The 13729-nt window shown below is 48.6% G+C and overlaps 1 protein-coding gene across 4 annotated transcripts; it reads right to left on the bottom strand.

Moving 5' to 3' along the window:
- Positions 1-3392: 3392 nt before the first annotated feature.
- Positions 3393-13505, bottom strand: D2HGDH (D-2-hydroxyglutarate dehydrogenase). 4 transcript variants are annotated; one of them, XM_030496122.2, is made up of 9 exons: positions 12780-13505; positions 12179-12236; positions 10550-10689; positions 10122-10315; positions 8890-9058; positions 8173-8316; positions 7605-7747; positions 6653-6818; positions 3587-4051 (listed from the first exon to the last, which is right to left on the bottom strand). In XM_030496122.2, exons 1-9 carry the CDS (start codon positions 13162-13164, stop codon positions 3792-3794), a joined length of 1659 nt encoding a protein of 552 aa, XP_030351982.1. In that variant the 5' UTR covers positions 13165-13505; the 3' UTR covers positions 3587-3791. The 4 variants fall into 4 exon arrangements, with proteins under 4 accessions (XP_030351985.1, XP_030351984.1, XP_030351983.1 ...); XM_030496125.1 differs by lacking the exons at positions 12179-12236; positions 12780-13505 and adding an exon at positions 11432-11476 and having other exon boundaries at positions 3393-4051; XM_030496124.1 differs by lacking the exons at positions 10550-10689; positions 12780-13505 and having other exon boundaries at positions 3393-4051; positions 12179-12194.
- Between the last annotated feature and the right edge of the window lie 224 nt (positions 13506-13729).

Raw genomic sequence — 13729 nt, 5'->3', positions numbered from 1 at the left:
ACTGAAGGCCAGCCAGCTGACGCAGGACTAGTTAGCTGGGGCAGGATGCTGAGTTAATAGCTCCATGCTGCCTCTGCTTCAGGCACCTGCTTCCTCCTTCCCCCAGCATGGCATCATATGGTGGGGCAGTTGTCCCTGGTGCATCCCCTCCCAGCTTCTTGCGCAACCCCAGCCCGCTCGCTGGTGGGGCCGGGTAAGAAGCAGAAAGGACCTTGGTGCTGTGCAAACACTGCTCAGCTACAGCTACAACACCCCTGTGCTGCCAACACTGGTCACGAATCCAAAGCACAGCGCCAGACCAGCTACTGTGAAGACAATTAACTATCCCAGTCAAAATGAATACAGAGTCAAGCGCTTCCTCACTGTGCCAGAAGACCACTGCCTCAAAGTGCTGAGCATTCACGTTGTTCTAATATTTAAGTCTGTCCCAGCAAAACCCCCCAGAATTTTGGACAAGAAATTCCTACCAAAATGATTCTTTATAAAAATATTCCCCCCCTCCCCCCCCATATATACCCACCTTGTCTCTCCCTCCTATATACAACAATGAACCAATATTTGAAAGCATCATTGAGAATGTGGAAGAGAAGGATAACACCGGTGTTTCAGGTCTAGGAAAGATACCATGAAATAACCCTGTGATAACTCCTCCCTTCCATTCCCTCACAGTAACTGTTTAGCTGAAACAGTAAACTTACATTGAGCTTAAGGATCTTCGTGTGTTAAGATGGCTAAATGTAGCTGTGCCAGGATTTCCCCGGCCACAGCACTAGGTTGTCTGTCAGTCCTGACTCCCCCCCTAGCACTCTCTCCACATGCAGCTGGAAAAAAAGCAGTATGGAAAGTTCTGCTTCCCAAAAAGAACAGTTCATGTGCAAAGCCTGTATTTTAAACAATTATGGTCAGTGGTTTGAGGGGGGCGGCGGGGAACAGAAAGAATGGCATAGGAAAAAGGCACAGAATACAAACAGCCTGATCCAGAAAGAACGAGCTGCATCAGCTTAACTTGGCAGAAAGCAAATCCTGTACATTTCTTCTCTGGACTTTCCATATTTTTGCATCACCTGATGCAAAACAGCAGCACAGGCTGACTGCGTTCCACACTCTGTCTTCTCTTTTCTAATGACAGCAACATTCACCCTGCTTAACCCCAGAAGAAAACGATCAGCTCCTCTCCAAGTGGTACTGAGGAATGAAGGGAGAGGTGGAGAGTGCACCGATAGTGGAGTGAAAGAGGGAGTTGAAGGGGAGAGACCAGAGGGCAGGGCTAGATATCGGCACTGCAGGTCGAGTACCAGATGGAGGTATTGCTGTTAAAAACATCCGTGAGGTCAAGTTGAGAGAGTTGTGACCTCGGATTTACATTGTGAAGGGTGTTGCAACACAGTGCTAAGTGTAAGCCACCATCCTTAATGCAATTCAACTGCTTGCAGCCTTGTAGAGATGGTGTTCTGGTTAAGAACAGAATTACAAAACACTTTCCAGGATTATTTTCTCCCAAGAGGCTCTGGGTGGAACATCTCTTTCACCGCACTGTGGAAGAGCAGAAATCACTGAAAAGCAGCTAATGGAGAAGACAGTTACTGGATAAGATAACCACCTTTCCTAGTCTCATGGAGTCCAGTGAGGCCTCCCAAACCAGTAGACCTGAGTAAAAACCATTGATTACCACCCTCTGAGCACAGCCTGTGAGCCGGTTTCCTGCCCATCCTGCAGACACCCCTCTGGTCTGCGCCATGCCAGCTTGTCCAGGAGAAAACTGTGGGAAACAGTGGTGACAGGACCGACACTTTACCAACATCCAGGCAAACACCACCCACTGCTCGCCCCATGTGGACAGAAAATGTTATTTTATTGTGGGTGGTGGTTGGGTTATTGACACAATTTACCTTTGGTAAATCCCTGGGCTTTTCCCAGCCATCTACTTCATGTGGATACAACAGTCTGGGTTAAGAGTGACATGGATTGGTAAATATAGATGTGACCAGCAAACACTGATTAGACCTAAAGATGACTCACCAGCAGAAGGCTTGGCCTGTCCTCTGACAGGGTGACCATGTGGTTTTGTACACCAAACTGTAAATGACAACCACTCCTGTAATCTCAAAACCACAGACAGACTGTTGAGGGAAAAAAAAAGCCAACAAAAAACCCCATCACAGAATAAAATAGTCCAGTTGGAAAAGACCTACAACGATTGTCTAGTCCAACCAATGGCCTGTCCACTTCAGGGCTGACCAAAATTTCAAGCATGTTGTTAAGGGCATTGCCCAACTGCCTCTTAAAACACTGACAGGCTTGGGGCACCAACCACCTCTCCAAGAAGCCTGCTGCAGTGTTTGACCACCCTCTGGGTAAAGAACCGCTTCCTAACATCCAGCCTAAACCTCCCCTGGCGCAGCTTTGAACCATTCTCAGGCATCTGATTGCTGGATTCCAGGGACAAGAGATCAGCACCTCCCTCTCCAGGTCCCCTTCTCAGGAAGCTGTAGAGAGCAATGAGGCTGCTCCTCATCCTCCTTTTCTCCAAAGGAGACAAACCCAGAGTCCTCAGCTGCTCCTCACAGGACATGGCTTCCAGTGCTGTCACCAGCTTTGTTGCCCTCCCCTGGGCACATTCAAGTACCTTCACACCCTCTGTAAACAGTGGGGCCCAGAACTGCCCACAGTACTCGAGGTGAGGCCACACCAACACTGGGTACAGTGGGACAATCACGTCTTTTGGCTGTCTGGTTTTGCTGCATTTGATGCACCCCAGGATGCAGTTTGTCCTCTCAGCTGCCTGGGCACACACTTCTGGCTCCTGTGAGCCTGCTGCCACCCAGCACCCCAGATCCTTCCCTGCAGGACTGCTCCCCAGCCACTTCTCTCCCAGTTTATACTCATGCTTGGTGCTACTCTGTCCCAGCACTTGGACTTGTTAGATTTCACACCGCTGATTACTGCCTGATGCTCCAGTCTATCTAGATCCCTCTGCAAGGTCTCTTGTCCCTCCAGCGAGTCAACAGCACTCCCAGCTTAGAATCACAGAATGGTTTGGGTTGGAAGGGACCTTAAAGGTCACCCAGTTCCAACACCCTGCCACTAGACCAGGTTGCTCCAAGCCCCGTCCAACACTGGAGCCTTGAACACTGCCTTGAACACTGCCAGGGATGCGGCAGCCACAGCTTCTCTGGGCAACCTGTGCCAGTGTCTCACCACCCTCAGAGGCAGCATTGTCAGCAAAATTGCTAATGGTGCATTCAACTCCTGCATCCAGATCACTGATGGAAGTACTGACCAGCGCTGGCCCTAGGACTGAGCCCTGAGAAACACCGCTGGGGACTGGTCGCCAGCCAGATGCAGCCCCATTCACTGCAACCCTTTGATTTCTGCCCTCCCCTCCGATGGTGGTATAGCACCCTCATGTTTTTCTCCTGTGTCTCTGATACTTGCACACCCCAAGTGTGACACAGCCTCCTCTGGCTAGTGTCACTTCACTTCAGAGCAAACTAAGGGGAAAGAGAGCTGGAATATCCACACACAATAGCTGCATGCTTGGTTTCAGTGCTCAGGTTAAACAGGAAACTCACACAGACTAACACAATAACGTGCTCTTCAGAAAGAGCAGGCACCCCTAACAAGAGGAACCACGTTTCTTTACTTGTTCAATCACCTTAAAGAAATAAACCAAAGAGCATTCCACGTGCTTGCTTGATCCATGAGTTTGTTTATGGCTAAAGTGCAGTTACTGAGCTACAGGTGCCACCCTTACGTGGTGATATCTGCTCACTTCTCAGCGTGTGTTGCTCTCAGGAACTGGAGGGCAGCATCTTGTATGGGTTGAGGATCCCTTTGGGGTCTAACATGGCTTTGAAATGCTGCATTAGAAGGATTGCCTCCTTGGATTTGCTGTACTGAATGAACTGCTTTTTCTTGAAGCCCAGTCCATGCTCTGCACTGATACTGCCGTTGTATCTTGCAGTCCACTCATACACAAACGGCTCAATGGCATCCAGCAGGGAATGGCTATAGGACTCTGCCGTGATGTTCAAGTGCAAGTTTCCATCTCCTGTAAGAAAGCATTGCAGAGATGGGGTCTGTAGGAAACACTCAGTGGTCCCACAATGGAGACTCATTACTGCCTTCTCCATGTACCCAAACAACGGTGCCTTTGTTAGTCTCCAGACTGCGTAAAGGACAATTTGCTATCCTTCTAGTCTCCATGCACAAACACTTCAAGCAGGATCTTTGTTTTTCCATGCCTTCAGTGCGACATTTGAGGAAGGGTTCTGACTTGAGCTACTTTAAAATTTCCATATTTGTGATTTTAAAATTCAAACTGTGCTGCCTTAGTTACTGTCCCACTACCGAGGTGGCACGCCAGAGACTGCCCCAGTGCTGTTTCATAATGATCATTAGATTTTAATATGGCCCTTCATCACTTTCTCTCTCCCTATTATGTTTGTGCAATGTTCTAAATGCACTTTGGCACGTGTCAACAGAAGGAAAGCAAGCAGAACATTTTCTCCTTTTGCCACTTGTGTGTGACGGTCTTTGATTAAGCACATAGTTGTTGGGTATTCAGGAGACAAAACACGCAAAGATGAACACAACTTTACTCATTCTCACTCCAGAACCTCTTCCTGCGTTCCAGCAAAGCCTCACAGTACACAGCTTAATCCCCAATACCAAGAGCTACCAGAGGCAGCCTTTGTTATGCAGGCTTGCCTTTTTGTCTTTCCATGTCTTTGAAATCATCTCAAATCAAGCCTACTGGTATGTTCTCTTGTTTTTTTTCTTTTAAACAGAACAGCTCTGCTAAGCTACCAATTTACCAATGTGAAATCAAATTAGTTCCAAAGCATCCTGACAAATGTACCAGCCTTTTTGTGTGTTACCTTTATCACTCTCTTTTGGAGCGTTAATTACTCAGACAAAATTGATTTCCAATATGACTTATCATTTTGGACAAAAAAAGTGTCCAAAGACACCAAAGGTGTCCAAGTACAAATTGATGGTCCAATTAAACAACTAAAAAGCAGTCCAGTACAGTTAGCTCTTGGGATCCTCCTGTCGCTCCAGAAATATAAATGGGTTCCACCCCTTGATACCTTGATGGCATCAGGGTACACTGTGCACCGGTATCTACTAGAGCCTTATACTTCTGTGGGACTGAGATCAAGCGCAACAACTCTGAGAGCCAATAAATCACCATTGTGACGAACAGTAACAATGAGTGCTTATCACAAATATGATTAGACACACTCTGGTCAGATCTGTCGTTATCTCAACCCTTCGTGCCCCACGTTGGGCGCCAAAAAGAACTGTCATGGTTTGAGCCCAGCCGGTAACTCAGAACCACGCAGCCGCTCGCTCACTCCCCCTCTTCTTCCTCCCCCCGCTCCCGGAGGGATGGGGAGGAGAATCGGAAGAATGTAACTCCCACAGGTTGAGATAAGAACAGTCCAGTAACTAAGGTATAATACAAAACCACTACTGCTACCACCAGTGATAATAACGATAAGGGAAATAACAAGGAGAGAGAATACAATTGCTCACCACCCGCCGACCAATACCCAGCCCAACCCGAGCAGCAATCTGGGCCTATCGGGTAACTCCCCCCGGTTTATATACTGGGCATGACGTGCTGTGGTATGGAATACCCCTTTGGCTAGTTTGGGTCAGGTGTCCTGTCTCTGCTTCCTCCCAACTTCCCCTCCTCCCTGGCAGAGCATGAGACTGAGAAAGTCCTTGGTCGGAGTAAACATTACTTAGCAACAACTAAAAACACCGATGTTATCAGCGTTGTTCCCAGGCTGAAAGTTAAAAAACACAGCACTGCACCAGCTACTAAGAAGGAGAAAAATGACTGCTATAGCTGAACCCAGGACACCTATATATTTCAATAAAAAGTAGAGAGCAAGAATCCACATCCCTCTTGCATCCAGCTCTGGGGCCCCCAACACAAGAGGGACGTGGAGCTGCTTGAGCAAGTCCAGAGGAGGCCAGAAAGATGCTCTGAGGAGACAGGCTGAGAGAGCTGGGCTTGTTCAGCCTGGAGAAGAGAAGGCTCCGGGGAGACCTTAGAGCAGCTTCCAGTGCCCAAAGGGGCTGACAAGAAAACTGGAGAGGGGCTTTTTACATGGACATGTAGTGACAGGACAAGGGGAAATGGCTTTGAGCTGACAGAAGGGAGATTTAGACTAGACATAGGAAGAATTCCTCACTATGAGGGTGGTGAGGCCCTGGCTCAGGTTGCCCAGAGAAGCTGTGGCTGCCCCATCCCTGGCAGTGTTCAAGGCCAGGCTGGACGGGGCTTGGAGCAACCTGCGCTAGTGGAAGGTGTCCCTGCCCATGGCAGGGGGTTGGAACTGGATGAGCTTTAAGGTCCTTTCCAACCCAAACCAGTCTGTGATTTCATGAATACACAAATGACCAGTTCAGTGGCTGGCTGTCTAGCAATCTGCCGTTTATATACAGAATACAGCCTGAAAGCAATGAAATTCAAACACAAAGATCCTCATGCATCCTCGTCTTCTGACAGCTCTTGGCAATTTAGTCTATGCCTTTCACTAATCCAAAAAACGACCTTTAAACCTATTAGGAAGCTACCCAGCAAAACCTGGAGCACAAAATAGCCATCGCCTCATTTCCCAACATCCACACTTACCTAAGTGGCCATAGCCCATCACGTTTTTGGCACTTGGGCCCAGCCGAGCCCTGGTGTCAGTCACAAGATCATACAGCTTTCCCACAGGGAGGGAGATGTCGTACTTGTAGACGTAGCCATCGTGAGTGAGGGCCTCTGTGATCCTCTCCCGCAGGCTCCACAGCGTCTGGTCAATCAAAGATATCCACATAAACCAAGTACCTCTTGGGTTCCATGCACTGTGGCATGGACGGAAAAAGAGCCTTGATTCTTTGCATATAACATCAACATCTGATTTCCCTCGATATCCTCCACTTCTTGGAAGCTAGTAATAATACTTTCTTGGCAGCATTGTACAGTAAAGTGATACACCAACTCTTCAAGCTTCTAGTACCCCAGAGAGAAAGAACACAGGCATGGGCATTCTCTCAAAAGCTGTTCTGGGTTTCCCAAGACCTGGGGATGTGCCTCCTCTACTGAACTGCAAGGGCTGGTTTGGGAACTGGGGCTGGAAGAAACACGGGTCAGTGTAAAAGACGTATGTTCACCGGACACAAAACACTGCCCTTCTCACCAAGACACTACGTGTCCGTCCTGCTCCCAGGGACCACAGTCTCTGGCTCTAACACACCCCTGTCCTGCTGACCTACAGGACTTTGCTCACTCCTGGCCTTGCTAGCAACTCAACTTTTGGTTTCAACAGTTTTCAGGCAGTTTGGGTCCTACCCCAGCAACTACTGAAAGATGTAGTACCTTATTCTGATCTTTTTAAAAGAGGAAACTGAAACCCCAAATACTTAGGCCTTCTGGGAAGAGTTGGCAGTGGTAAGTATTCTCTCTTAGCATTCTTACTCAATATGTCACTCAGGGACATTTATACCAAACATCAGTCTGCACATTTCCCTATTAAAAACACAAATCCAAGTAGAGAATCATGTCAAAGAGATTTGTGCAAGAGGAAATGATGACTTGCCTTTATTTTCTTCTCATCTGTTGCCACAGTTCCATCAGTGACCAAACCAGAAGCCATGGCTTGTTCTAGGAAGTTGTTCAATTTTTCTTCATCATGGGTTGAGTTGGAGCCCGAAGTTTCAATTAAAACATAAAAAGGGCTGTCTGAAAGTGAGGGAGAACAGAATAAGCAGATGCTCTGGGGAAAATGCACAGGAATTTAGCTCAGGTTCTGGAGCTTTTCCCAAGCCTGGCACATTTCCAGAGGTTGCTCTACTGCCCAGATTCTCTGGTGTCAGCGCAAGGACAGCTCAAGTATCAATCCCTTATCTCTAGGGCATTCTCTGACATGCTATATCCCTTACCTAGCCACTGCTTTTCAGAAAACTAGCAGTTTTGTGGGAACAAGTAGAAATAACAAATCTTATCTTTAAAGGCTTCCACCAAATGTCTTTGGAATTGAATACTGGGTACAAAAATTACGAGGGATGTCCACAGGCTCATTGACACACATATATAAGTAGAAAAACCAGGCTAAAAATCCCCAAGCAGTATATTGCCTCTTTCTACAGCATGAATGACACTGGTACCTGTCACTGGGCTGGATAGCTTGAGATGTCTCTCAACCAATTCCATGCATTTCTCATCCATGAACTCATAGGCAGATAGGATCTCTCCCAGCATGGCTCTGCAGGTTGTAAATGTTTCCAGAACCTTAGCAAAACTCTGACACCCTTTAAACAGAACACAGAGGAATCAGGAATGAAAAACAGGCTCCAAAGCCCTTGTAAACAAATTTAAAAAGTCTATCAGGCTTCAAGTCAAGCAGGGACATCCCTGCTGAGACTCACTCAGAAGTAGCTGTGCCTCGCCATGTACCCTGCTGAGCCAGACCCTGCCCTGCAGACTTAACTTCCCAGCCTTGCCTTGTCGCTGTGGCCTCACCTGGTAACCACTGGATTGGACAGACTGCTTGCTGTCACCAGACTTGCCCTGCTCACCTTGCTTCATTACTGTCAGACCCAGCCCTCATCAGTGAGAACAGTGTCCTGCCTGCCTCTTCATCCTGCTAAGCTCCTGGCTCCCCTTCCCTTGCAGAACAACCTGCCCTTGCAGGTATTTTACACATTGACACCACAGATGTAAAAGATCTGCACAGATATTTTAACATCCAGCACCATACTATTTCTCAGAAACAAGCCGATGCTGGCAGTCTAGCTCAGCAGGCCGACCAGTGCTTTCTGCCCTCCATTCCTCCGCCCTTCCCAGCCTCTGAATTCAGGTGTGAACTTAGTACCAGCTCCTACCTAGGAATGCCAGGTTCACAGCCTTTGGTTTCTGAGGACAGAGTATGGAGACAGCAGTGATAACTCCCAAGGTCCCCTCAGATCCAATGAAAAGCTGCTTCAAATCATAGCCAGTGTTATCTTTGCGTAGAGAGGCCAAACAGTCCAGAGCTGAGCCATCAGCCAGCACCTGTGGGAATCCAGAGACCAGTCAAAGCACCTATGCAGAAATCTGCTGGCATAAGCTTGTCTACTACCAAGCTAACGACCAGTGGACCCCAGTGCAGCCCATTCCCAGAGCCTTGTCTCTGTTTCTCTATTCCCAGTTCTTCCTCCCCTCTATATCCTAATTGAATCTTCCCCAAAACTTTTCTGCTTCTTTTTTTACGGTGCTGTTTGCACATGTTCCACCAGGACGAGTAATAACAGAAGACTGAATTTCTCTGCTTTTCTCACCAGTGGTGAAGACCATTACTCAACAGAAAGAAGGAACACTATTTAAACCAGTGAACATAGTTAACCAGAATGAAGTAAGCCCTCCACTTGAGCCTTAAATCGAGGCTGAATGTCTCCAAGACATGTTATTAAAGGCTGTTTTGACACTAGAGGGACTAACTGAGAAGCAAAAGCTCTCCTTTCTGGGCCTGCACAATAAAACCAAATGAGGCTTTTGCTACCTACCTAATTTATTTCCTATTAGCTTTTTGCTCCCAAGCCCCCAAATCTTTTAGAACTTATCCCAGCCTTTACACAGAGAGGCACAGGCCTGTAGGGCAGAAGCAGGCTGAGGAACAGCAAAGACCTAGGAGAAAGCCAGCAGCCAAACAAACCCAAAGTGGACAGCTCTATTAGAAGCCAAGCGAGCAGCCACTTGAAGACAGTGCTGTAGGATGGGATTGATAGAATGTTCCAGAGCCCCACCACTCTACAGAGGAACCAACCTCATGCAGGTAACTTGGGATCACCAAATCTCTCCCTACCTTCTTCTCATTTCTCTGGATTAGAAAACCATCTAACACCACTTCTGTCAGTAAGGACAGATATGGAAGCTGGGAACTATGGTAGCAATAGGAGATGCTACACACATGAAGACACTTGTTGACCCCTTCTCAAAAGAGCCATAGAAGGAAAAGTTAAGTGGAAGCCTGGAGAGGAACTTGTCTGCATAATAGATAGCTAAGGGCTAGAATAGCAGGAAATGGTATGAAGTAGAGGTTTAAACACAGAAAGGAACTGCCAGGTACTCGCCTTACCACTTCCAGTCCCAGCACTGTCCCTCGGAGAGAGCCGTATCTCAAGAGCCGTAGGCCTCCAGCATTAGTGGCCACATTGCCGCCTATGTGGCAGCTACCCTTTGCCCCCAAGTCAAGCGGCATGATAAACCCCTGCTCCTCCAAGTACTCGCTGAGCTTCTCCAAGATGCAGCCAGCTTGGCACACAAGGATTCCTGAAACATAAACAACCTGCAACAAGCTGATACTCCAGAAAAAGGTAAATAAAACATGATTTTTTGTCTGCTACTGTTATAACCTAAGGATTACATCAGGAGCAGGAGTCTGGATGAAACAAGTCTCTGACATCCCTTATGATCATTGGTGATCCTGTAGCTATCGGTTCCCAGGAAAATGGCTGGTTCAGGGCCTGGGGCTCATTTCTGTGCCTTACATCTTACAATATTTACCAGACACCTTGTCAAAGCTGGTGATCCGGTTCATGAGAACAGTGGAGAGAATGATCTCATCAAAGACAGGAACGCTGCCCCCAGCAAGGCCTGTGTTACCCCCTTGAGGGTTCACTGCCAGGTTCCTCTCGTAACAGTACCTAGAAAGAAAAAGGTTTCTGAAGTCTTACACATTTTAAGGCCCTAATCCAGTCTATTAGAAGAGTTTCACCTCCACATAAACGTCTACTGTTGCAACAATGCTTAATGCTTCTTAAAATTAAGCAGCATTTAGCCTAAAGATTAAAGTGACACAGAGGGATAGTTTCACTGCAAAAGTGAGAAAGCACAACTCCTTACTGAACTCACCCAGCACTGAGCAAAGGAACGAACACTTGGGGTTATCCCTGTGCATACCTACAGATGAGCATATCCACAGATGTGCCACACAACCTCTGCCTGGAAATCACTGCTCACACTTCCATTTATAGCAAGCTATTTATATAGCAGTTTCTGTTAACAATTTGACTTCCTCAGTGGGCTCTGACAACAGTTTAAGACATTACTGGCCTCTTCCCACCCTTAAGAAATGAATGCCCTGTAGGTGATGAAGCTCATGCATCTATGCCTCAGCGGCATCACCTGCCAGCCTGCACCATCCCTGCAAAGCACCCCCATCACATCCTCTCTGAACTCAGAGAGGATCCTGCACAATGGATGGCACAAAGCCACACAGCACCAGGAGCGGGTTCCTGCAGCTTTTAGCTCTCCAGCCAAACAGTGATCTCACATCCTGATGCTCACAACAGCAAACCAGGCAAGTGTTCTTACTGATTTAGTGGGCAAAACATTAGCTCCTCAAACTGCCCGATTCTGGCCTAACCTTTACCTTTTCATACACACCTTCCTGAATCCTTCAACACAACTGCTCCTCTTGAGCACCGGCACAGTGTCTGATTCCAACAAAAAAGCAGAAAACTCATCAACACTGAATCCACTTGCTTACCTCTCCCCCCTCTGCATCTCTCCTCCACACTAAGCACTCTTAAGACCCTTCTACTCAAAGCCATCAACATTGATTGAGAGGCCTGTTGGTTGCCACAGCCTTTGCAAGCACACCTGGCCAGGACAGATGAGTTTTATCTTGTAAAACAAACAGAAGTTTGGCCTTTGTGTCTGACTGATACTGACACGACACCATCATCCAGAAAAACTGAGGGCCAGGGAGTGCACTGGGCCTGAGAAATACAGGTCACAAGTGGAAGTCCTTTTCTGCCTCAAAAAATTTCAGCTCCCCAAGTGAAAACATTCCTAACTCAGGAACCTGCATCTGTTATCTGATATGTTAAGATTATATATCCATCACGGCCATAACCCCAGGCTAGGAACAGCATCCAGTGTCTCTGGTCCTGGGAGCAGCTGGAACAAAAGCTACATCAGGAAACAGTGGGCAGCTGGGATATAAAGAGCAGAAGAGGGAGCTGAAGTCCTTAAAGCTCAACTACAAGACACTGCAAGAAGAAAACATCTCCAGCATTTCCAGTGCTTGAGTAACTAGCGCCTGAACATCCAGGAGTCCCCTTCACCTGACATACCCTCCCTCACCTGAGCTTCCTCACCACAAAGCCCAGCAGAAAAGGTGCACATTACCTGAGAACTTGAGACACCTCTGCTGTCGTCTGCGGCTTCAACATCAGCTTGCTACAGCCTGCAATGAAAGCAAGGGACTCTGAAGGCAAGGTGGGGGTTCTACAGAGGTCAGAAAGAAAAGGTGGTAAAGCATGATGTCTGAACTAACAACGCTCCCTCCACCGTGAGGCAAAGGTATTTTAACCACTTTTAAACCAAACATTTTCAATAGTAGGCTTTCCCTTAAAGCACTGCAAAAGCTTTGCATGTATATATTAGACTCGGCTGCCAGTGAGGGCAATGGAAAAGGTTTTATATTCTTATGAAATCTTTGACAAGAACAACTGAAAATTTCACAACACTTGTTTTCTGAAGTTCAGCCAAAACTGTTAACTGAATCAACGGGGAAAAAAAAATAGTAAGTTAATAGGTCTTAGGTTTATTATTTATTTTTTAACGAAAGCCTGAAAGATTATCAGATATTAGATAATTCTCAAAGGAGAATTTTGCTCTGTAAAGATGTGGCCTGCTATAAACAAAGACGATTTTCTTTGGCTTCTCATTCCGGTACGGTACAGAGGCAGAGAGGAGGTTTAACCAAAATCTAAGCAAGCTCACTTACCTCGGACCGACTTAAGCCAGTCCACGTTAAACGGTTTCAATTCCTCCGCATTTGTGATGACTCTGCCTGGCATTATCCGCTCGAAGAACGCCACATCGCCGTCAGACACCCGGGAGAAGGGCAGCCGCCGCACTCCGTACCGCTCGCTGGTCAGCATGACCTCCTGCCAGCTGGGGGCGGCTGCATGGAGCGCTCTCCTGCTCCGGGGCCTCCAGCCGCACGGCCTGGGAGCCGCACTCCGGGGCAGTTCCCTCTGCCGAAGCACCCCCGGGGCGTTAGTGCCGCCCTGCTGTGCCGAGGCGCTCCTGTGGCAGCCCGTCAGCCAGCCCAGCGGCGCCCAGCGCCTCCACACAGCGCAGCGGGGCACCACAGGCGGAACCCCCATGGCCACCCTGCACAAGAGGGGTCCAGCCGAGGGGCGAGCTCCGCTCCCCGCGCTCTGCGGGCTCCTCTCGCAGCCTGTGAGGAGCTGAACACGGGCTCTACGGGTGACGGCCGCCCTGCCCGGCGGCAACCCGGCGGTGCGGGAGGCCGCCTATCGCGCAGCAGCGCCTCGGACAGACACTCTCCCTTCCGCGGTGCCCGGCAGCCCGCCGAACCGCGGCCGGGGTGCGGCCGCCTCACGCCCCGCTCAGGGTGGGCAAACCGCCTGTGGGCCGGGCAGCCCCGGGACCGCTCCGCTGCGGGCGGCAATGGCGGCCGCGGCTCAGACCCCGTCCCACCGGCGCCGCCTGGCGGCAGGAGGCCGCAGCAGCGCCCTCCCTCCCCGCGGGACCGCGCTGGGTCCTAGCGCCCGTCCGGGGCCCCAGCCGGCCGGCCCGGTGCAGCACCCCCTGCCCACCGCAACAGCACAACGCGCTCTCCCACAGCTTTGTTCCCAAAAATACTTTATTTATAGCAATATATCCATTATCTATAACATGATCCAAAAATACAGATATACATTTTTT

The sequence above is a fragment of the Strigops habroptila genome, chromosome 8 (genome assembly GCF_004027225.2).
Source record: "Strigops habroptila isolate Jane chromosome 8, bStrHab1.2.pri, whole genome shotgun sequence".
NCBI classification, from domain to species: Eukaryota; Metazoa; Chordata; class Aves; order Psittaciformes; family Psittacidae; genus Strigops; species Strigops habroptila.
The sequence above is the reverse complement of the archived record's forward strand: the minus strand, read 5'-3'. Positions and strand labels throughout refer to the sequence as shown.

Coding starts and splice junctions, on each gene's coding strand:
- D2HGDH (XM_030496122.2), bottom strand. CDS start 13,164: ATGGGGGTTCCGCCTGTGGTGCCCCGCTGCGCTGTGTGGAGGCGCTGG. Junction 9,059..10,121: donor CAGTGCTGGGACTGGAAGTG/GTAAGGCGAGTA, acceptor GGATTCCCACAG/GTGCTGGCTGATGGCTCAGC. Junction 6,819..7,604: donor CAGATGAGAAGAAAATAAAG/GCAAGTCATCAT, acceptor TTGATTGACCAG/ACGCTGTGGAGCCTGCGGGA.